The sequence below is a fragment of the Amblyraja radiata genome, chromosome 10 (genome assembly GCF_010909765.2).
Source record: "Amblyraja radiata isolate CabotCenter1 chromosome 10, sAmbRad1.1.pri, whole genome shotgun sequence".
Lineage (NCBI taxonomy): Eukaryota > Metazoa > Chordata > Chondrichthyes > Rajiformes > Rajidae > Amblyraja > Amblyraja radiata.
Genome location: NC_045965.1, coordinates 55,787,030 through 55,811,507, shown reverse-complemented (window position 1 = coordinate 55,811,507; position 24,478 = coordinate 55,787,030). Strand labels below are relative to the sequence as shown.

Sequence of the window (24,478 nt, the reverse complement as noted above, 5' to 3'; positions counted from 1 at the left end):
ACGTCACCCATTCCTTCTCTCCAGAGATGCTGCCTGTCCCACTGAGTTACTCCAGCATTTTATGTCCATCTTCGGTTAAAACTAGGATCTGCAGTTCCTTCTTACACATGAAACAAAATGGCTTTTCTGAGATGGAATGTCATAGAACTGAAACAGTGCTATATCCTCAAGATTCTAGCTGGCTTATAGAGCATTTCCTTTTACATTTTAAAGTTCTGCCAGGATACCATTAACATGAAAAGTGATACAAAAGAAAAGTAAGATAGCAAAATGCTCATTTGGAACAAACAATTATATCAATGATAAATGAAAATGCAATTTTGGTTTCCTAATTTGGAAGCAGGACATTTGTTGCTATTGAAGGAGTGCAGCGTAGGTTCACCAGGATAATTCCCAGGATGGTGGGACTGACATGTGATGATAAAATGGGTTGCCTGGGCTTGTATTCACTGGAATTTAGAAGGATGAGAGGCTATCTAATAGAAACATCAAATTCTTAAAGGATTGGACAAGCTAGATGCAGGGAAAATGTTCCCGATGTTGGGGGAGTCCAGAAACAGGGGGGTCACATTTTAAGGGGTAGGCATTTTGGACTGAGATGAGGAAACATTTTTTCACCCAGAGTTGTGAATCTGTGGAATTTTCTGTCACAGAAGGCAGTGGAGGCAAATTCACTGGATGTTTTCAAGAAATAGTTAGATTTAGCTCAGGGCTAAAGGAATTAATGATATGGGGGAAAAGCAGGAACGGGATACTGATATAAGATGATCAGCCATGATCATATTGAATGGCCAAATGACCGACTCCTGCACCTATTTTTCTATGTATCCAAAGACAATAAATCAAGAGTTCCAATAAGGGGCCACAAATAGAAATTATTCTCCTTCCGCAGACGCTGTCTGACCTGCTAGGCTTTCCCCAGCATTTTCTGTTTTGTACAAGATCAACTAGATCAAGATAAGACACAAATGCTCAAGTAACTAAGCTGGTCAGACAACAACTCTGGAGAAAAGGAATAGGTGACGTTTTGGGTCGAGATCCTTCATCAGGCACGATATCTCATAAGTAATAGGAGCAGGATTAGGCCATTCGGCCCATCACGCAGACCAGAAACTTCACCTATTCCTTTTCTCCAGAGATGTTGTCTGACTCGCTGAGTTACTCCAGTTTTTTGTGTCTATCTTCGGTTTTTAACCAGCATCTGCAGTTCCTTCCTACACCAGATACTAGGTTAGTTAAGTTGATTTCCTGGACTCGGAACAATGGAACTTCATTTATGCACCTTACTGGGGACACTAAGGACAGTTTCCTTTAAAAACGACTTTAATAACAGCCTCTACACATCGTCTACATACAAATTATAAAAATGTAAGCACAGTTATCATTAAATGCGTGAAGCAATCAATAATCACTACCTTCCTTTCTCATATTAATTGGTAATCTCTGCTGGGCGGTATGAAATAGTTGGGAGTTATCTTGGTGATTACTGTTATTCAAAATGATTACAGTCCTAGATATTAAAATTGAAATTGGGGATCTGGTATGTTTTTCCCCAATTGCCTACTTTGTTTTGCCACTTATTCATTTATTGTTGAGAATAAGCATACAAACAAGATGTTTTGGTGCCACAGAAGGCAGTGGAGGCCAATTCACTGGATGTTTTCAAAAGAGTTAGGTTTAGCTCTTAGGGCTAAGGAATCAAGAGATATGGATTAAAAAAACAGGAATGGGATACTGATTTTAGATGATCAGATTGAAATGAGGTGCTGGCTCGAAGGGACGAATGGCCTACTCCTGCACCTATTTTTCTATGTTTCTAAAAATTATTGCAACATCAAATGAACACTGGTACTCATGGTACAATGAAATCAAGCAACATCTCCAACCAGCTACTATCTTTCGCAAGCACACAGTTTTAAAGCAGTTATTTAATCGCAAGTGCCATGCAAGAATGTCATTGTTCTCTCTGGGACATGACAATAAAACTCTCGACTCAATCAATAATACCAGGCTGGCGGCAGACAATAGCAAGAGTACAACGTTTACTATTTACTATCTGCACTAAATGCCGCGAAACTGCAAGAAATGTTGACCAGTTGATAAAAGAATTTGCACAGGGCACTTTCTACAAATTTCAACTCTTCATTCAAACTGCGCCGCTGCTCGATGCTACACAAAGGCTCCCCATCCCCATCCCCCTCCCCCTCTTCTCTCAATTCCTTCCTCTGGGATTCTGCTGAATAAGGAGAAAAAATATATATAGGGAAAAAAAACCACACGTCGAGCGAACCGGACTCCCTTTCCCCAAGGAGTTCACTTCAACATCAAAGGGCTCCAGCCTCCCCTTAAACAATGAGACCACAAACCAGGCGACCCTGGAAAACAAAAAGCGCCTCCGCCCCAAACCTCACAGTATTTTAACAACGCTAGAACCATCTAAAAATCAATAAAAACTTTAAAAACACACACACAAAAAACACACGGACCACCGTCATCTTTCGCAGTTTTAACAATCAAATATAACCTCTTGCACAAGATAAAATAAAGCTCACTTCATAAAACCTTCCCCCCTCCCCACACACACACACACACACACAAAAGAAACAAGCTTCAATCCGTGGTTTGTCTCTATTTATTCGCTGAAGGGACTCGATCCGAAACGTCCCCATTCCTTTTCTCCAGAGAAAACGGACTGCCCCGCCGAGTTACTCCAGCATTTCGTATCTATTCTTGGAGTTTTTTTTGCCCCCCATTTGTTTGTTTTTACCTTGTTTCGCACTTCGGCGGTCAGACCGTACACGGGACCTTTGTTGAAGTGAGTCATTGTGTTGTGTTGTGTTGTTCGCGCAGAGACTCGGCTCGGAGTGAGAGCGGTCGGAAGCCACCAGCGTTGGAAGAGCTCGGATCCGCTGGGAGACTGACTGTCTGACTGGCTGGCTGGCTGTCGGACACAAGGGAACCCGACGGCAAGGGTGGAAAGGCGCTGAAACCCGGACTCTCACTCTCTCTTTCTCTTGCAACCTTCCTACTTGCAGTGGGAGCGAGATGCGAACCAGCGCTTCACTGCGCTCACAATCACAATGGCACCGGGCTGGCAACAGCGGCCGCCTGACCTATTGCAGGAACAGCCAGGCCAATGGGATTCGCAGCCTTTGTTTCACCCGAGAAACCCCCGCCGCTGATCAGCGCCCCTCCCCTTCTCCTTTCCCCTCCCACCTTCTCCTTTCCTCCTTCTCCTTTCCCTCCTCCTTCTCCCCCTCCCCTACCCCCTCTCCTCTTTTCCTCCTCTCCTCTCCCCCCATCCCTCTCCTTCTTCTTTCTCTTCCACCTTCTCCCCCTCTCCTCTTTTCACCTCTCCCCCTCCCCTCCTTCCCCTTCTCCCTTTCCCTCCTTCCCCTTCTCCCTTTCCCTCCTTCCCCCTCTCTCTCCCCCTCCTCTCTTCCTCTCTCTCCCCCTCCTTTCCCCCTCTCTCCTCCCTCCTTTCCCCCTCTCTCTCCATTCTTTCCACTCTCTCTCCCCCTCCTTTCCCCTAACTCCATTCCCCCATCTCCATTCCCCTCCCTCTCCCCCTCCTCTCTCCGCCCTTTTCATTTCATCCCCTCCCTCCCTCCCCCTCTCCTCCCACCAGGCGGCTGTGGGGATGGGAAGTTATGGAAGAAGGAAGTTGTTAGGTTTTTGTTGGATAGTTACAAAATGCTGAAATAACTCATTGGGACAGGCAGCATCTAGTAGGACCTGGGCAATGAGTGCCAAGGGTAGTGAGAAACATGTAGTCACCCCCACGTCCCCAGTAGTTTAATAAAACCCCCGGGAAATGAAGAGATTTCAGACAGCGAGTCCGTCTCCTGGGGACAAGGCACCTTTCCCAAGAGAAGGGGAACAGGAAGACCCATCCTCCTTCTGGAAAGAGGCCAGGAAATAATCTTTTCCCCTCTGTAAATCAGGATATTCCAGGAGGGAAGAAAAAGTTATTTGTCAGGGAATATCTTTCCGATGCATTTTGGTATACTCTGTCTATCTGACAGTACTCTGGAACAAGCCTTCTCAGTGGATTCTAAAACTAAAGGGCGTAGGCTTAAGATGGGAGGGGAGAGATTTAAGAGATACCTTGTATCGTTTTGCAAACAATTAGACAGGTACATGGATAGGACAGGTTTAGAGGGATGTGCACCAAATGCAGGAAGGTGGGACTAATGTGGATGGGGCATGTTGGTCGGCGTGGGCATGTTGGGCCGAAGGGCCTGTTACCACGCTGTATGTCTATGACTCAAGGACAATTTTTTCACTCGAACAGGTAGAGAGTATATGAAACAAGCTGCCAGAGGAAGTGATAGAATTACACACCTTTCAAATGAGATATGGTGAGGAAGTGTTAGCTGGGATATGGGCCTAATGCAGGCAAATGGGACTAGCACAGCATACCAAGTTTGTCAGCATGTACAATATGGGCCAAAGGGTAAATAAAAGGAATTGCAGATGCTAATTTATACCAACAATAGACACAAAATGCTGGAGTAACTCAGTGGTCTGGCAGCATCCCTGGAGAAAATGGATAGGTAACGTTTAAGGTCAAGATTGAAAAAGGGCCTTGACCAGAAATGTCACTTATCCATTTTCTCCAGAGATGCTGTCAGAACATATTACGGCAGCATTTTGTGTCTATCTTTGGGTCGAAGAGCCCATTTCCATAGTATATATGTCCATGACCCCATAACAATAGACAATAAGTGCAGGAGTAGGCCATTTAGCCCTTCGAGCCAGCACCGCCATTCAATGTGATCATGGCTGATCATCCCCAATCAGTACCCCGTTCCTGCCTTATCCCCTGACTCCGCTAGTTTTAAGAGACCTATCTAGCTCTCTCTTGAAAGCATCCAGAGAACTTGCCTCCAGACTCACCACTCTCTGTGAGAAAAAATGTTTCCTCGTCTCCGTTTTAAATGGCTTACTCCTTATTCTTAAACTGTGGCCCCTGGTTCTGGACTCCTCCAACATCGGGAACATGTTTCCTGCCTCTAGCGTGTCCAAGCCCTTAACAATCGTATATGGTTCAATGAGATATCCTCTCATCCTTCTAAACTCTCATATATTTTGGAAATTACTGTGCTAAAAATATAAGTGAGCGTAGTGTTGAAGACAGGGGGTGCTTTCATAAAGATGTGTGGTACACAAACAGATCATTAAACGCCCACCTCTAACTTCACTTGGCCCATTTCAATCAATCCTCCTCAGATTCTACCACTCATTCTTTACCCTAAGGGCAAATGGCAATATGGCCAATTAACCCACCAACCTTCATTGGGATGTGGGAAGAAACCAGAGCACCTGTAGGAAGCTGTATTACAGGATAACCTGTGGGATACTGAGTACGGGATACTGAGTTGGATGATCAGCCATGATCATATTGAATGGCAATGCAGGCTCGAAGGGCCGAATGGCCTACTCCTGCACCTATTTTCTATGTTTCTATGTGTGCTAATTATCAAACAGCATGTGATGGAGCTGAAATTTAAAGATGCTGAAGATGTTGGAAATCTGAAATAAGAATTGTAAATGATGGAACTATTCCATAGATCAAGTAGTGTTTGATATCATAGGGTAAAGGAAAGTCCAAATACACCAGATGAAAAGTTTTCTGCCCATCACACCTCAATTTTTTTCCAACAGATTTGGCTGAAACATAATTTCTCTTTCATGTGCATCATGAATTGAAGGCCATTTATCAGTCATGAGTCACGTACTGGAAGGAAATATAGAGCTTAGTAACAAGGTGTCAAGACAACAACTTAAACCAATGGCTTCTAGTTTTGGATATCTCTGTAATAGGCTCTGTAATTGTTTCCTACTCTCTACTCTATCCATGCCCCTCGTAATTATGTACACCTCCATCAGCACCTCTCCACCCTCCTCAGCTCCAGGGAAAAGAATCCCAACCTATCCAAAGATAGACACAAAATGCTGCAGTACCTCAGTGAGTCAGGCAGCATCTCTGGAGAAAATGGATGGGTGCAACCTATCCAGCCTTTCCACAATGTCCTTCCCTCTGACATCACTTTGCATTCCTCTTCTCTGCTTACCTGCCACCTTTTTGCCTCTTTTTCATCTCTAGCCTTTGTCCACCCATCTGCCAATTAAACATTGCCTTCACCTGTATCAATCTGTCACTTGCTGGACTTTGTCCCTCCCCCACTTCTTTTCCAGCTTTCTCTCCCCACTACCACAATTAATCTGAAGAAGCATCCCAAAACAAAACGTCGCCTATTCATGTCCTCTAGAGAGGCAGCCTGACCTGCTGAATTACTCCAGCACTTTGTGTTTTACTGAAGATTCCAGCATCTGCAGTTTCTTGTGTCTCCAAATATCCCTTCAGCCTTCTTAACAAACTTATCTACCTTTGCTAATGCTTTCAGTGTCTACAGACGTGTTTCTCAGTACTTCCAGTTGTCCTGCCATTCATTGTGTGTATTTTAATTTTATTAGTCCCTGCAAAGTGCATCACGTCAACCTCTTTGGATTAAATTCCATCTGCCATTGTTCTGCACATCTTACCTATTCATCAACATTTTCTGTAGCCAGAAACCTACCTCCACACTTTCATCAACTACACCAATTTTAATGTCACCTTTTAAGTTACTGTACATACCTTACACATTCACATTCACATAATTTATCGAACAACATTAAAAATCCGAGCACAAATCTAATCGGGCGGCACAATGGCGCAGGGGTATTGCTGCCTTATAGTGCCAGATACTTGGTTTTGATCCTTACCATGGTTGCTGCCTGTATGGAGTCTGTACGTTTTCCCTCCGACCACGTGGATTTTCTCTGGGTGCTCTTGTTGCCTCCCACACTCCAAAGAGATACAGGTTTATAGGTTAATTGGTTTCTGCAGATTGTCGCTTGTGTGTAGGATAGTGCTAGTGTACGGGGTGATCGCTGGTCAGCACAGATTCGGTGGGCTGAAGGGCCTGTTTCCACACTGTATCACTAAAGTCTAAATTCACTGCACCCTACAGTACTCAATGGGTCACAGGCTTCCAGTGGCAAAAACAACATTCCACCATCACCTTCTACCTCCCATCACCAAACCTATTTTAAATCCAATTTGGCAAATTGCCATGGATCCTATTAGATATTGGATCTGAAAAGATCATAACTTGGTCTTTCCCCTCCCAATCCAAGTTGCTCTTCAGCCACAATGGGATGTCCTTCATCTGGCACTGGGTTTAACATTTCAGGTCAATGGCCTTTCAACAGAATGATGATGGAAGGTCATCAACCTACAATATTAAAGTGCTTTCCCTCTCTATATATATATATAATGCTGCAGAGTATTTCCAATATTTTTCTGATTTCTAGCAAGTAAACTTTTCGATCTGTGTCCTGCTAAACAGTGCTTCAGTTAGTGAGCAACATAGCAGAGTGGATTTCCTGCCAAAGGTAAGGTATTTTATGTCCGGAGAAGAGAGGAGACAATAACTTTAGCCTAGAGGAATGCATCAGATGCCAGCAAGTAAAGGACAAAAAGTTCATCCAGAATCAACCAAAACTGAGGTCAAATGTAATTCCAGAGAAGTACTTAAAAACAAATAATGAGGGCGATATATTGAATTTCATTTTTAAATATTTTGGGAAAATGATTTTAAATATAGGTTATTGAAAAAAGAAACACATTTAGGAAAGATACGATAAGCACTAGAACAAAAGTCATTTTAGAAAAACTTTAAATGCTCACACAGAAAGGGCACGTCAACATTCCACAGTTAGAAATCAGAGATATATGAATAGATCATATTGCACATTTAATTGAATGAGTAACTCACTCCCTATTCAGACTCTACATTCCTCTAACACTGTGCTTAGTGTAAAAAAAAAAAGTCAAAAAATAAAGCCTGCACACATCGAATTCTACATAATCTCTATAATCATTTCATTCCCAAAGATCCCAATTGGTCAACTGAATAAAATAATGCCTGTTCAAAACATCAAATCATTCATCTAACATTGTAAGAAAAGGTGGATCAATGCAAATTTCCACGCTTCCACGTTTACATAAAAACAATCACGCAATGGAAAATATGATTACAGACCCATAAACAAAGGCTCTGGAAATATAGTTTATTCTCGTAGGAAAAATAAGAAAATTGGAAAGGTGAACATGATGTAATTTTTGAAAACATTCAAGAAAACTAAAAATTAAGGAGAAAACTATTTTGTCCAGCTGAGAAAGGGAATCGAAAACAGGAACCGAAAATAATTTCTTCGGGTCAAAAGCATGCTTTCCGTACAATTTTTGTGAGTTTCAAAAAAGGAATTAATTTAATTTATTCTCTCTGCTGAAGGGAAAATATTAATGGTCACATTGATACCTAGAGGAAAGACTGAACAAACTACTAACAGGGAAACAGGTTTATGCTAACAGTATATTGACGTCGTTTAGGAATTTGCTACGGTCTGCTTCTAAAGTTGAGCAGTTATACAAAATTCCTCTGAAGAAACGTAATTAGCTGAAATGGTAATTCTGTTTCTCTCTCCACAAATGTCAAATGTCACGTTGAGCGTTTATGGCCTTTTATTTCAATTCTAAGTGATTGGAAATTATTTGAAGATTTATTTGATCCCTATTCAACTCTTATTTGTTTGAATGTTAAATATCAACACATTAGAGAATAAGTTTGTTATTCTATCCACCCCCAAATTATAAGTTAAGTGAAGTAAAATGCTTCCATATGCTGCCCCTTCAATTAATCAGTCACCGTTCATTCAATTCTTACATCTCTGGATTCCACAGAATGTGACAGCCACTGAGAGTGGAATTCTGTGCTAATTTAAACAAGAGATAGTAACACTGAAAATTAAGAATTATTGTTTATAAAGTATCATTTAGCCATTAAATTGCAATTAAGAACTCCGTAACATTTTCAAACAGTTGGCTCTTTAATGGAGTAACATGTTCACACATTTCTATAGATTTCTTTACTCGGTTCTTAAACACATATTTAATTTAAAAAGGAATATTAGTTATCAGTTCATCAATATATTTAACAAAATAGCATTAATTCCATTGTTTGATAACATATCCAAAGGCATTTCTGACAACCTGTTTCAAAAGGTTTCCATGGTGTTTGATCTGAAAGGAAAAATGTTGATTTCATTGCTCTCTTTGTCAAACCAATGCATGTTTATGCCAACCTCAACAACTGTCACCAACCATCAACTCCATTTTGGATTGTCTTCCTGCCTTTTTCATCTGCTTAGATTGGTTGAAGAATGTTTAGTTAGCCTTCAGATAACAAGGGCTTAAGTACGACAATGAACTGCAACCCTTCTTTCGTAACCAGAAGTCTTGGATGCACCAGGTGATCCACAATATTCTGAGGACCAGCCCTGTAGCCCTCAAGTCAGATGATCCAGTCATACAAGAAGTCCAGGTACGTCTGCCTGAAGGTCATCAAGAATGCAAAGAGACACATCTAGACTAAACTGCTCAGATAAAGTCTGAAGAAGAGTCTCGACCCGAAACGTCACCCATTCCTTCTCTCCAGAGATGCTGCCTGTCCTGCTGAGTTACTCCAGCTCTTCGATTCAGAAACATACTTGGCAACAGTGGCAGAGCTTGCACGCCATTACTTCCCACAAGGTGGAACGGAGTAGCTTAAGTGACATCAATGTGTACCACTCCTGGAAGAGTTGAATAGTTTCTATGCTCACTTCAAAAGGCAGAACAAAGAGAATAGTATTTAATTGTCATATGTACTTACAACGGAACAATGAGATTCTTACTGGCAGCAGCGTAGCAGAATACACATTGTAAACATAATACACATTGATAATTTGAAAAAACCAAAAAAAAAAGACTAAAGAAGGGCCTTGACCCGAAACTTCACCTATTCATTTTCTCCAGAGATGTTGTCTGACCTGCTGAGGTACTCCAGCATTTTGTGTCTATCTTCAGTGTAAACCAGCATCTGCAGTTACCCCCTTCACTAAGTCAAACTATTTTTTTGCCAGAGCAAAAGAAAAACGAATTCCTTAGTACAGTACAACCAAAGACATTCCATAAAAGTTCAAAGTTGAGGTTAATGTTGCTTAGCATCTGATGATAGCTGTTCCTGAAGCTGGAAACTGGTAGTCACGGTTTTCAGACTCCTAACCCTTCTTCTGAAGAAAGACTGGATAGACTCGGTTTGTACTCGCTAGAATTTAGAAGATTGAGGGGGGATCTTATAGAAACTTACAAAATTCTTAAGGGGTTGGACAGGCTAGATGCAGGAAGATTGTTCCTGATGTTGGAGAAGTCCAGAACAAGGGGTCACAGTTTATGGATAAGGGGGAAATCTTTTAGGACCGAGATGAGAAAAACATTTTTCACACAGAGAGTGGTGAATCTCTGGAATTCTCTGCCACAGAAGGTAGTTGAGGCCAGTTCATTGGCTATATTTAAGAGGGAGTTAGATGTGGCCCTTGTGGCTAAAGGATCAGGGGGTATGGAGAGAAGGCCAGGTACGTCTGCCTGAATGTCACCAAGAATGCAAAGAGACACATCCAGACTAAACTGCTCAGATAAAGTCTGGATACTGAGTTGGATGATCAGCCATGATCATATTGAATGGCAGTGCAGGCTCGAAGGGCCGAATGGCCTACTCCTGCACCTATTTTCTATGTTTCATGATAGTAGGAGTGAAATGAGAGCATGGCCACAATAAAGTCCGTCTTTGATGACACTGGCTGTCTTTCTGAGACAGCGCTTCCCATAGATTCCTTCCATAACGGACCTGCGATGGACTAGGCACTGATTGGCACTCTCTGTAACCTCCTTTGTTCCTGGTCACTCAAGTTGCTGAACAAGGCTGTGATGCCACCACTTAATATACTCTCTACCATACCTCCGTAAGAGAATATTCATCGACAAAACAAATGGGTCCTAGAACTCCAGATAATCCTGTGAACTCAGTTTCCAAGCCGACATCTAAACATCCTTCATGATTGTCCACCTTCAGAAATGGATTGGTCCTGAAGATGTATGTGGCTGGGTTTTTAAAATCTGTGTTGACCAACTAGCTGGAGATTACTCAGACATCTCCAACCAGTCACTATTATGGTTTAAAGTCCCCGTCTGTTTTAAAAGGACATCCATAATACCAGTCCACAAGAGGAGCAAGGTGACGTGCCTCAATGGCTACCAACTGGTCACACTCACGTCCATTGCGATGAAGTGCTTCAAGAGGTTAGTTATGGCACTATCAACTCCTGCCTCAGAAATGACCTAAATCCACTTCAATTTGCCTACCACCAAAATAGAGCAAATGCAATCTTGTTTGCTCTCCATTCTGGCTCATGTGAAAAACAGGAGCATGTACGCCAGGATGTTGCTCATTGATTACAGCTCAGCATTTAACGCCATCATCCCTTCCCCAACTTATCGTCAAACTCATGGAACTGTGTCTCTGCTCCTCACTTTGCAACTGTATCCACGACTTCCTTATCGGCTGACTCCAATTAGTATGGATTGCCAATAACATCTCCTACTCACTGACCATCAGTACCAGGCAGCTCATGGTTGTGTGGTCAGTCCCATGCTCTACACTCTCAATACACACAACTGTATAGTACAGTATAGCGTGTTCAACCCAGCGGTATGAATATTGATTTGTCTAATTTCAAGTAACCCTTGCATCCCCTCTCTCTCCGTCCTTCCCCCATCACAGTCGCCCTTCTAGTTTCACTGTTCGTATCCTTTTGTTATCACCTCTTCCACAGCCAACAATGGATCATTGTGGGCTCCACCTTTCCTTTGTCATTGATGCCGGCTCTGATTTTTTCTGTATCTTTTCATACCTCTAGTTTCCCTCTCCCCTGACTCTCAGTCTGAAGAAGGGTCTCGACACGAAACATCACCTATTCCTTTTCTTCAGAGATGCTGCCTGTCCCAAAGGACAAAGGACAAAGGACATTTATTGTCACATACACCAATTGGTGCAGTGAAATTTGAGTTGCCATTTGCAGCACACCAATAAAAATAAAACACAACATTAAAGAATTTAACATTAAACAAAAAAACATTTGCCCACAATGGTTCCCACTGTGAGGGAAGGCAACAAAGTCCAGTCCTCTTCCTCTTGTACACCCCGTGGTCGGGGCCTATTGAGGCCTCTGCAGTTGCCGCGACGGCGGCCTGATGTTTCAGTCCCTCTCGCCGGATGATGGAGCTCCGGTGTCGGAAGAACACTCTCAGCGGTTTGGAGTGTCTGGAACGGCCGCTTCCTCCCCGGAGATCGCGGCTTCCGAAGTCCACAGGCCACACTGGTTGGAGCTCCAATACTAGCGATCCTCGGCGAAAGATCCCAGGCTCCACCGTGTTTAAAGTCAGCGCCGCCCGCGGCTGGACGCTCCACAACCACAGCTCCGCGATGTTGGAGTCGGCAATCTCAGCACTCCGGAGCTTACCACACGGCGGCCCGGGTAAGGCATCGCCCGCTCCGCGATGGTGTTTCAGCGCTGTGCCGCCGCTAAAGATGAGGTTCTGGCCGGTCCCGGCAGGAAACGCCGCTCCAGTCCCGTTGGTAGGCTGCGAGGAAGGGGCGAAGATGTGGCTCGGAGGAAAGACGCATCTCCGACCAGGTAGGGACTGAGAAAAAAACAGTCCCCCCCACCCCCACATAAAAAGACTAGACCTCCAAAACAAAAACTTTTAACATTAAAATTTAAAAAATGGCGAAAGGACGAACAGCTTCACGCAGGGCAGCCATACTCGACGGCGCCCCCACCCACTGAGTTACACCAGCATTTTGTGTCCATCTTCGGTGTAAACCAGCATCTGAAGTTCCTTCCTGTTTTCGCTGTTACAATTGGGAAGAAGATACAGGATCCTGAGAACCATTACCTCCAGGTTCAAGAACGTTGAGTTTTTGACGGCACTGGGCCTGTACCCACTGGAGTTTAAAAGGATGAGGGGGAACTTCATTGAAACTAACCTGGATAGAGTCAATGTGGAGAGGATGTTTCCACTAATGGGAGAATCTAGGACCAGAATCCATAACCTCAGAATTAAAGGACGCACCTTTAGAAAGGTGATGAGGAGGATTTTCTTCAGTCAGAGGATGGTGAATCTGTGGAATCCATTGCATTGCTGTGGAGGCCAAGTCAATGCATATTTTAAAGGTGGAGAGTGACATTGATTAGTAAGGGTATCAGGGGTTGTTATGGGGAGAAGGCAGGAGAATGGGGTTGAGAGGGAAAGAAAGATCGGCCATGATTGGATAGCAGAGAAGTCTTGATGGCCTAATTGTGCTCCAAGAATTGATGAACATGAACAAGTTCTTCTCATCAACTATAAGTTTCTTGAACCACTTGAACCACCTAACCACAACCCAACCTCAGCACCAAACCACTGTGGACTTTGCAATACTATGGTTGCTCTTTGTACTTAGATTTTTGACCTATCATGGCCTACTTAGAACAACTGATAGTTTCTTGTTGCCTGTAAAGCTGCAGCAATGGTGCTTCATTGGTGCTTTATTGTCACGTGTGCAAGTCATAATTTAATTGTTCCCATTCCCATTAGGTGCATTTGACAAATAAACACCCTTGACTTTGGACTATCTGGACAGTAGAAAGGGAAAAAATCGCCAGTGATGGTTTTGATTATATTTAATCCCGGCATTTTGATGGAGTAATTATGAAGGAACTGTTCACAACCCGAGGATCACAGAATTATGGTCATTGGCAAAAGAACCTGAAGCAAAATTTGGAAAACATTAGCAGGATAGTAAATACTGGAAACTCTCGATAGGTCTGAGTGCAGTTATGGAAAGAGAAACAGAGTTAATTTTTTGGGCCCAAACACTTCATCTGAACTTCCCCAGTTAAGAAGAAGGCTCTTCAATCTGAAACATTAACTGTTTCTCTATCTCCACAAATGTTCATAGGTTATAGGAGCAGGATTAGGCCATTCACCCCATCAAGCCTGCTCCACCATACAATCATGACTGATATATCTTTCCCTCTCAACCCCATTCTCCTACCTTCTCCCATTAACCCCTGACACCCTTGATTTGCAGTAGATGTCAGTCGATAGTCAGTCCCCTGATCAAGAGATTGAGAAAGCAGAGAGAGTGGTGTCAGAGATATTCCTAGTGAATTCGGGGGCAGGGTGGAGATTAGTAGTAAGGTTGATGAAATCAATGAGAACTGCATGTTCCTTGCGAAGCCAAACTAAAGGGCCTGTCCCACTTGGGCGACCTAATCCGCGAGTTCTGGCGAGTTTGCCCTCGACTCATACTCGCATCATGGTCCACACGAGGTCGTAGGAGGTCTTCGTAAATCTCCTTCATGCTCGAGAGTGGTCTCCGCATACTCGATGCCTCAGCTAGGTCGCGGCGTTTTTTTCAACATGTTAAAAAATGCCCGCGAATAATAAAAGGTCGCCATGGAAAAAATCGATACTTTTTTAACTCGTAGGTTTAGTCGTAGTAGGTCAGCATGTTAGTCATAGGTAATCGAGAGTAGTCGAAGGTAGATAGTCTTCATCATAGTCGAAGGGAGGTCGAAGGAGATCGAAGGAGGTTGTCTTCACTCTCCACTATTCGGTGTCCAATTTTCCCAAAGTTAGTCATAGCTAGTCATAGCTAGTCAAAGCTGGCTTTAACATAGTCGAAGGAGGTCTTCTACATAGTCGAAGGAGGTCTTCAACAAGCCATTTTTTCAAACTCTTCTAAACTCCCCAACTAGGTCACCCAAGTGGGACAGCCCCTTAAGAATCCAGTATAAATATACAAAGTTTACCTGACATGCTGAGTGTGTGGATATAGGGCAAAATAATCTACAGACATAGCTGGCATTCATGTTATGTGCGGTACATTAAATATAAAATATTTACTTTTGCAACAAGATGTTAAAATTGATGTGAATAATACCTTTACAACTGTTTAAATATCATTTAAACAGTTTTCACTGAGCCTATTTTGTACTTGCCTTCAAGTCTTGGTCAATAATATAAAGATATCTCACATTTGGACTGAACTGGCAGTCATTGAGCCAATTTGTAATTCTCAAGAGAATCCCACACCCATGTCAGTGTCTCTTGTAATCTTTAATATTAGTGTCCTATCTCAGTCTGGAACGTTGCCCGATCAAAGTCCATAATTCTCCATCTTGCCCAGCTGTATTTAATTACAGTGAAAATGCCTGGATTCAGTGACTGGAATTTATGGAGGTATTATACAGCACTGCCAATACTAACAGGCGGTGTATTTTTGCAGCGAGCAATCTTTATAAAACTGTTCCTGGCTGTATCACTGTCAGGCAGTAGGACACAGTGTACAGTACGCTTTTGAGAAAGCATAGTTCATTGCACAGCAAAATCAGGGCTAAAGGGTCCAATTTAGGGTCCTATAAGGGTCCAATTTAGAGTACTAACAGAACATTCCCGTCTCTGTTACAGGACAATACACATTTGATAATTTGATTTGATTTGATTTAATTTATTGTCATTGTCTTCAATAAAGAGACAACAAAATTATTTTTTCCCTTACAGTCATACAAAAAAATAAAATAAAAAAAACACAAAACACAGAACACAGTAGTCCACAACACAAACATCCCCATAGCAGCACCAAAGTTCCCCACTGTGAGGGAAGGAACCAAAGTCCAGTCAACCTCCTCGCCGATGTTTCCCAATGTTCACCCGTGGTCGGGGCCTCCCGATATGTTCACTATGGGGTCTTTTCACATTGTGTAAGAAGGAACTGCAGATGCTGGTTTAGACCAAAGATAGACAAAAAATGCTGGAGTAACTCAGCGGGACAGGCAGCATCTCTGGAGATAAGGAATGGGTGGCGTTTCGGTTCGAGACCCTACTTAAGACTGGTCTGAAGTCATCCATTCCGTCTCTCCAGAGATGCTGCCGGTCCCGCTGAGTTATTCCAGTATTAAAGGGAATAACGTTTAGTGCAAGGTAAAGCCAGTGTCGCCGTTAAAGCATGAAATGTTGCTGTAGGAGTAGAGATGTAAGATTGTGGAATGATTGTAATATGTGATCGTAGATGTGCTTCTGTGGCTAGCACATAAATAGTCGCCTGGGTCTGGCACCATCTTGGAAGCAAATGGACAAACATAATAGTTCCAGAACTGAATGGTGTGGGACTTCAGACTTCTGTACGTCCTTGTGAGAAGATGGCACGGCTTGGATGGTGCCGATTCATGATGGTCGATGCCATCTTATTGAGGTACCATCTCACACAGAAGCTATCGATGGTGAAGAGGGCTGGGCCCTTGATGGACCAGGTTGAGTCCACCACTCTCTGCGGTCTCTTGCGTTCCTATGCATTAGAATTGCTCTACCTGGTCGTGATCTAACCATTCAGGATAAACACCTACAAGATGTGTAATTCCACTGTATCATTTTGATAAATAATGAGAAGAGTTCTCAGAGTGCCTTGTTAAATATCTTTTCCTCCACAGAAGGAGATAATCTGGTGAGGTATAACTTATTAAACCATCAGTCTGATATGTTAACTTTCTCTTTCCGCAGATGCTGCCCGACCTGCTGAGTGTTTCCAGCATTTTTCTGTTTTTATTTAAAATGATCTGTTTATTACCTTTGTATGTAAATTGATTGCTACAAAGCTACATTTCAAAAACACTTGGACATTAAAAAGATACAGATGCTGGAAATCTAAATTAAAATCCAGGCATTACTCATCAGGTCAGGCCGTATCTGTGGGTAGAAAAACAGAGTTAACATTTCAAGTTGAAAACTCTTCAGAAAACACTCCTGTCCATTGAAATGGAAGCTTATATACACTATGCTTCAAGGAAACTGAGCTCTACAATTCATTTTGAATTGAGTGGAATGGTTTCCGACTCGGCTGTAAACCTTTGTAACTCAATTGGTTAAAAACAAGTTTTATGAGCAGTGGAAGTGCCCACAAACATATCTCTGTATCTCTGTGCAACTCTGTTTCTTTAAAACAAGTGTCTGTCCAGAAAGAGTTACATCAACACAGAAAAGGAAGACTGTAAGTCCCATCAGTGGTGATATGCACAAACAATACTTCCCCTGTATAAATCACTGCTGCAATAATGTATTGCGGTATGAGAAATACCTGCTTAGAAAATATTTAGTGGCAAAGGGAAGGCAAAACGTCCTTGTGTGTGTGAAAGGTCCTCCGGGGAGACATGAGTGATAAATGCGCAGCCACTCATCTGTAGATGCCCGAGTCATAAACACTGGACATGTGGAGAATAAACACTGGACACGTGTAGAAATGCAAAGCACCAGAAAAACGTCTCAGCGAATCAATCCCTTTCCAAAGGTTTAATAAGATACATGGTTCACTTTCTACATCCAAGTAAGTAAATAAGTAAGTAAATTGATTGGCCAAGTATTCACATACAAGGAATTTGCCTTGGTGCTCCGCCCACAAGTAACAACATGACATATAGTGATCCATAAGACCATAAGACATAGGTGCAAAATTAGGCCATTCGGCCCATCTGCTCTGCCATTTGATCATGGCTGATATATTTTTCCCTCTCATCCCCATTCTGGTAAAGCTCCTCTGGATCCTCTCCAAATCCAGCACATCCGTATTCGGGTATGGAGGTAGAAGGTACAGGAGCCTGAAGACTGCAACAACCAGGTTCAGGAATAGCTACTTCTCCACAGCCATCAGGCTATTAAACCTGGCTCGGACAAAACTTTGATTATTAATAACCAATTATCTGTTATTTGCACTTTATCATTTTATTTATTCATGTGTGTATATATTTATATTACAGTATATGGACACATTGATCTGTTTTGTAGTAAATGCCTACTATGTTCTGTGTGCTGAAGCAAAGCAAGAATTTCATTGTCTTATCAGCGGCACATGACAATAAACTCACTTGAACTTGAACTTGAGCCCAAAACAATCCCTCAGTTAGTTTCCTCCTCAGCTGCTCCAGCGTGATCTGGCTGCAACTTCTTGGTGGTGGTTAAACGCTTATGTTCAAAGCTCACTCACATCTGCAGTTCCTTGTGTCCACCTAATATAGGCTCAGAAAGCAGATTACTGAGATCAAATGGTAATGTTTTGGGCCAAGCTCACAAAAGCAGCAGTCAATAAAACCCCGACGGAACCCAATCACAATTTCCAAGTTAGCACACACTTACACGACTGATGTTTTTCAGGAGAACCCAAGCTATTATTCCAATTAGCCTTTCCCTGTGTTTTGAGATTAGGATCAAGAACAGAACCTTGAGGTCGATGGAAATCTTACATCACAGTGCTGAATAGCTTCCTTTCTCAATTTATTTTCCTGCTTAATACGCATAAACCCGAAGTAGGGTGTCTTTGGAAAGGTGTAAATGATTGTGCATGGTCATTTCTGTTAATTAATTTATTTGAAAAGTTAATAAATCACTGTTTTATAAAAGTGTAAACTATAAATGTACTGCAAATATGCTTGGAGGAAGTGACAATGAACCCAATAGCTTACAGGTGCTAATGTACTGCAGAACAATTGACAAATGCAAAAGTATTTAGATATTTCTGCTTTAACAGGACCCACGATTCATAACTTTTATTACTTACAATGTATTTTAACTGAACCATTATATTTCACTGCACAATTTAATGAACTTAGTGTGTAATAATGTAAATGGGTTCATTTAATTCCCTTTAAATTTAAATCCCTTCTTAATGATGTTGAAGCTGGCTCTTCTGTCTGTACATGCTTTGTTTGATGATGTTCTGACTGTGACTCTATTTATATGTTCTCTGTTGTTTTTTTTAAATTATTGTCTGTAACTGTGGAACTGTGCTGCTGCCTGTCTTGGCCAGGACTCTCTTGTAAAATAGATTTTTAATCTCAATGAGACTTCTCCTGGTTAAATAAAGGTTAAATAACAAATAAAAAAATTGTCTATAATTTTGTTTTCTGTATTGCAGAATAGTAAAATTAATATTTGTCGCTCTCAAATATCCTGGGGATTCTTAACCAACATGAGAGCATAATAAATAGTGTTAGGGGTGGGCATTTGGCCCCTCAAGCCTGTTCTGGATTTCTTTCAGGCTGATCTTTGGGCTCAACACCATTTTCCTGCCCAATTTCCATAAACCTTTTACTCCACTATGGTCCAAACATCCATTAATCTCAACCTTGAATGTAGTTCATCACTGCAGTGCTCACAGGTGACGAGGAGACAGAATTACAAAGGTTAACGGCCTTTGAAGAAGTGTTACCTCTGGGATTCGGGTTCAATCCTCCCTGTGTGGAGCTTGCATGTTCTTCCTGTGACTGCGTGGGCTTTCTCCGGACGCTCCAGTTTCCATCCCAAAGTCCAAAGGTAGAGATGTTTCCACCAGTGGGAGAGTCTAGGACCAAAGGCCATACATAGCTCAGAATAAAAGGACATACCTTTAGAAAGGAGATGCAGAGGAATTTCTTTAGTCAGAGGGTGGTGAATCTTTGGAATTCATTGCCACAGACGGCTGTGGAGGCCAAGTCAATTGATATTTTTAAGGCGGAGATTGACTGAATCTTGATTAGTACGAGTGTCGGGGGTTATGGGACTACGGCAGGAGAATGGGGTAGAGAGGGAAAGATAGATCAGCCACGATTGAATGGCAGAGTAGACTTGATGGGCCAAATGGCCTAATTCTGCTCCTATAGCTTATGAAAGACGCGCAGGTGAGTATATTAATCAACCACTGTAAATTGCTCGCAGTCTGTAGGTGAGTGGTAGAATCTGGAAGACGAGGTGAATAAAATACAACCAGCATGGGATTTTGGGCTGAAGGGCCTGTTCTTGAGCTGTGTTGCCGTGCTGTACTGTTCTGTGAATGATTGTCATGGATTTGGTACGCTGATGTGTCCACGCTGTGGAATTCTATGGCTCCTTAAATTCGGTTTAACTACAGTACCTGCTCTGTATAGTTACACCAATAGTTAATAATAATAATAATAACTTTATTTATAAAGCACTTTAAACAACCGCAGTTGCCACAAAGTGCTGTACATGAGAACTCATGGACAAAAAGTTATTACAAACCATTAAAAACCGTAAAACGAAGGACTAAAAACAGTAAAAATTAAAAGACATTAAAAGCACTAAGAACAGGAGCAATGTCTCAGCCAGTGTCGAAAGCCAGAGAATAAAAATGAGTTTTTAGGGAGGATTTGAAGATGGACAGTGAGGGGGCCTGTCTGATGTGCAACGGCAAGGTGTTCCAGAGTGCCGGAGCAGCAACAGAAAAGGCTCTATCCCCTCTGAGCTTTCGCTTAGACCTAGTTAAACTTTTATTTTCATGATTTTTAAAAAAATGCACCGGCAGCCAATTTATTTCACAACGATTTTCTTCTTTATTTTGAAAAGTATTAGGAAATTAGAACGTAATGATAGAAACATCTTAATTTAATACTAATCAATAATAATTAAAAAATCATCGCCATTAACAATAATTAATAATTAATACTAATTTAATGATAATGATAGCATTAACAGTCCTTAGTTAACAAATTGTACTTTGCAATCTCCATTTATACCGGTTTATTTTGATTTTAATGAGCTCAAACTCAAAATGTATTGACTTGATATTTGACAAAACTCCTGACCCTCTTGGGAATTTTTGCACCGTCTTGTCATCCTGGTAGAGGCAGTGTGAAGTGTGCACATTCAGGCAAGACGATGGGGGAGGTAATCGGGTAATACTTCACAGAACTATGGCAATTGCCTTCCAATCAGCGACTTTCACACACAATCGCTTAATGTGCTTGTATTTCACTTCACTCTGTTAGTTTTAGGATGGCGCTGAGTACCTGAGAAGAATTTAGCCCTAACGAGAAATTAACAAATGAATGTAAAGCACCTAAACTATTCTAATTGCAACATATATATTCTGATCTGTTAATAATAGACTTCTGAGGTACAGTGTGGAAACAGGCCCTTCGACACACTGAGTCCACGCTGACCAGGGAACATCCCATACACTAACACTTCCCACTAGTCACGGTGGCGCAGCGGTAGAGTCGCTGCCTTACAGCGAATGCAGTGCCGGAGACCCGGGTTCGATCCCGAGTACGGGTGCTGTCTGTATGGAATTTTACATTCTCTCCGTGACCTGCGTGGGTTTTCTCCGAGATCTTCAATTTCCTCCCACATTCCAAAGACGTATAGGTTTGTAGGTTAATTGGCTTGGGAAATGTAAAACAAAATTGCCCCTAGTGGGTATAAGATAGTGTAGGATAGTGACTTCCCTCCTCCCTCCCTCCTCCTCAACCCTCCTAACCTTCCAGTATAGTCCCAGGTGGACTCTTCGGAAGTGATGGCCACAGGGCACAAGGTACACACTAGGCATCATTTACAATTTATAGAAGCCAATTAACCTACAAACCTGCACGTCTTTGGAGTGTGGGAAGAAACCGGAGCACCCAGGGAAAACCAATACAAATGTATCCAGGGAGAGAACGCACAAACTCCGTATAGACAGCACCTGTAGTCAGGATCAAACCCGGGTCTTTGGCGCTGTAGGGCAGCAACTCTACAACTGCGCCTCTATGCCGCCCTATATAACCATAAGACAGAGGAGCAAAATTAGGCCAGTCAGCCCATCGAGTCTACTCCACCATTCAATCGTGGCTGAACTCTTTTTCCCTCTCAACCCCATTCTCCTGCCTTCTCCTGTAACATTTGACACACATTCTAATCGAGAACTTCATAATAATTTCCAACAGAGGTATCATCGTGATACTTGCTCACGTGGTACAACATGCCTCAATTATTTTATTGCTTCCTTCATGCTTCAGTCACGGGAATATGAGAAGAATTTATCAGCTATTAAATAGAAATGATTCATTTTAGAAGCACCCTTAGCCAGAGTGACTATTCATGCCATTATACTGGCTGGTTTCAGATTGGAACTTCAGTAGTTATTCCAATAATAGTCTGCTCTCCAGTATCTCGTTTTATATATTTTCCATTGTAATCTAGCTCTCACCTTAAATTTTATGATGAACATAAACAGTAAAGTCCAAAGTCAGTCGAGTGAAGTCCAGGGACAGGTAGAAAACCACAGTTCACATCATACCACTGATAAGGAGGGAACAAGTACTCCAGAGGGGGATTGTAGGTGGTGGTGAGGTCAATCTGCCAGTGAGGGGGAAGAGCAGTGGGCTGAAACTTAGTATTATGTGGCCTAGGGTGAATGAAAGGCTGGATATGAAGTCAAAGACTGCTCTCACCCCAGCCACAGTCTGTTTACCCTCCTCCCATCCGGGAGGCGCTACAGGTCTCTCCGTTGCTGGACCAGCAGGTCCAGGAACAGCTTCTTCCCTGCGGCTGTTACATTACTTAACTCTGCACCTTGGTGATTGCCAGTCACCTCCCCCCCCCCCCCCCCCAACCCCGGACACTCCTTCCCCCAGAAAAAATTGCACTACTACATGGGACGACAGATGGCACAATGGGCTAAGTGTTCGGCTGGCAACCGGAAGGTAGCCGGTTCGAATCCCGCTTGGAGTGCATACTGTCATTGTGTCCTTGGGCAAGACACTTCACCCACCTTTGCCTGTGTGTGAATGTGTGTGAGTGATTGGTGGTGGTCGGAGGGGCCGTAGGCGCAGATTGGCAGCCACGCTTCCGTCAGTCTGCCCCAGGGCAGCTGTGGCTACAGAAGTAGCTTACCACCACCGAGTGTGACTGAGGAGTGAATGAATAATGCGATGTAAAGCGCCTTGAGTATTAGAAAGGCGCTATATAAATCCCATCCATTATTATTATTATTACTACTACTGTATATATTTATTGCTCATATTCTATGTTCGCTCTTCTGGGGAGATGCTGACTACATTTCGTTGTGTCTGTACTGTACACTGCACAATGACAATAAAGATTGAATCTGAATCTGAATCTGAGTTATTGTCCTATAGCATAAGTGTGTATGGGTAGTTTAGATTCTACTTTGGCATTGTGCTTGGTTTTCTTGGTTGAGCACTTATCCTGGTGTTATAGCACGTACTTTGTGTTTCAACAGTAACATTATATTTTATATCTTTCAAACATCAGAACAAACAAAGCTGTTTACAGCCAAAGATAGATGCAAAGTTCTGGAGTAACTCAGTGGGCCAGGCAGCATCTCTGGAGAGAAGAAATGGGCGTTGTTTCGGGTCGAGACCCTTTTACAGACTGACGGTCAGTGGAGAGGGAGGCGAGAGATATGGAAGGGAAAGGTGTGAAAACGACAAATCAAAGTAGACAATGTTCAAGGAAATGTAGAATGGCTCATTGTTAGCTGAGGGAAAGGTGACAGCTAGGCATGCAATCAGTAAAATTCTCTCCCGAGATGCTGCCTATCCCGCTGAGTTACACCAGCATTTTGTGTCTATCTTCAGTGTAAACCAGCATCTGTGGTTCCTTCCTATAGCCTACAGCCAGAGAAATATCTTTAAAATGCCTTCAACATAGGAAGCCCTGTAGCCGATCTATCTACAGCAAAGTCCCACAAAGTGCACAGGTAATGTGACACCACCTCTTGATCTCCTTTGATAAAAGTAGCCTGGGTTCTGAGAATCCAGAGGGTCTTGGTTTAATACATTCTGCACTCTGCTTATTACCTTCTGTAAGACCTGATGACCTCGTGTATGTAGGGTGACTTGCCTGCATGGCAAAAAGTATTTCACTGTATATCTGCACGTGACAATTATAAACCAATCCAAATAATCACCCCTCCAAAGCATGACTCCTTTTGCACTCCCTCAACTGAGTGACAATGAAGATCATTGTTTCAAATCCCCAAGGCTTATCTTGATTGCATACTGACTGGCTCAGAAGCCGGTGTGAACCAATTTAGCTATGACTGCATCCCATTTGGTTGCAATAGCCCCCTGTATTCAGTATCTTAATAACTTATTTGATTGAAGATTATCTTTCTACTTTTAATCAGTTACTGATTTATCAATGAATTAACTTTGATTATTTACCTTCAAAGGCTTCTGGAATTTTCTTCCTTTCTGCATTTTGACCTCACATTTTTTTAATGAATAACGCAGCATTTATCCTCCAAGTATTCGAGTAAATCTCTATCACCCTTTCTCCATGATTCCTGCAACCTGCCTGTAAATTGGGTCTGTACCTGTACATAATGCTGTATGTAACACTCAACGGTTTCTATGTGTAGGAAGGAACTGCAGATGTTGGTTTAAATCGAAAATAGACTCAAAATGCTGGAGTAACTCAGCGGGACAGGCAGCAGAAAGGTCTCGACCCGATACATCACCCATTCCTTCTCTCCAGAGATGCTGCCTGTCCCGCTGCGTTACTCCAGCATTTTGTGTCTATCTTCACTCTAAAGTTTCTTTTAGGTACTTCTACACCGGCAGGTTTACTTTTATCCTTCTTAGGCTTTGTTGCTTGAATCTCTCTCATCAACCACGGAGTTCTGGAATTTGGCCAAAGTTCCTCACTCCTGATCCTAATATATATTTAACCTCC

At 42.4% G+C, this 24,478-nt stretch overlaps 1 protein-coding gene across 1 annotated transcript in view; it reads right to left on the bottom strand.

Moving 5' to 3' along the window:
- Positions 1-3,107, bottom strand: part of cnn3 (calponin 3) — a 53,478-nt gene extending 50,371 nt beyond the window's left edge. Inside the window, exon 1 of the mRNA XM_033028910.1 lies at positions 2,768-3,107. Coding sequence (XP_032884801.1) covers positions 2,768-2,824 — 57 coding nt within the window. The 5' untranslated portion in view covers positions 2,825-3,107. The remainder of the gene's footprint in view (positions 1-2,767) is intronic.
- Positions 3,108-24,478: the final 21,371 nt, after the last annotated feature.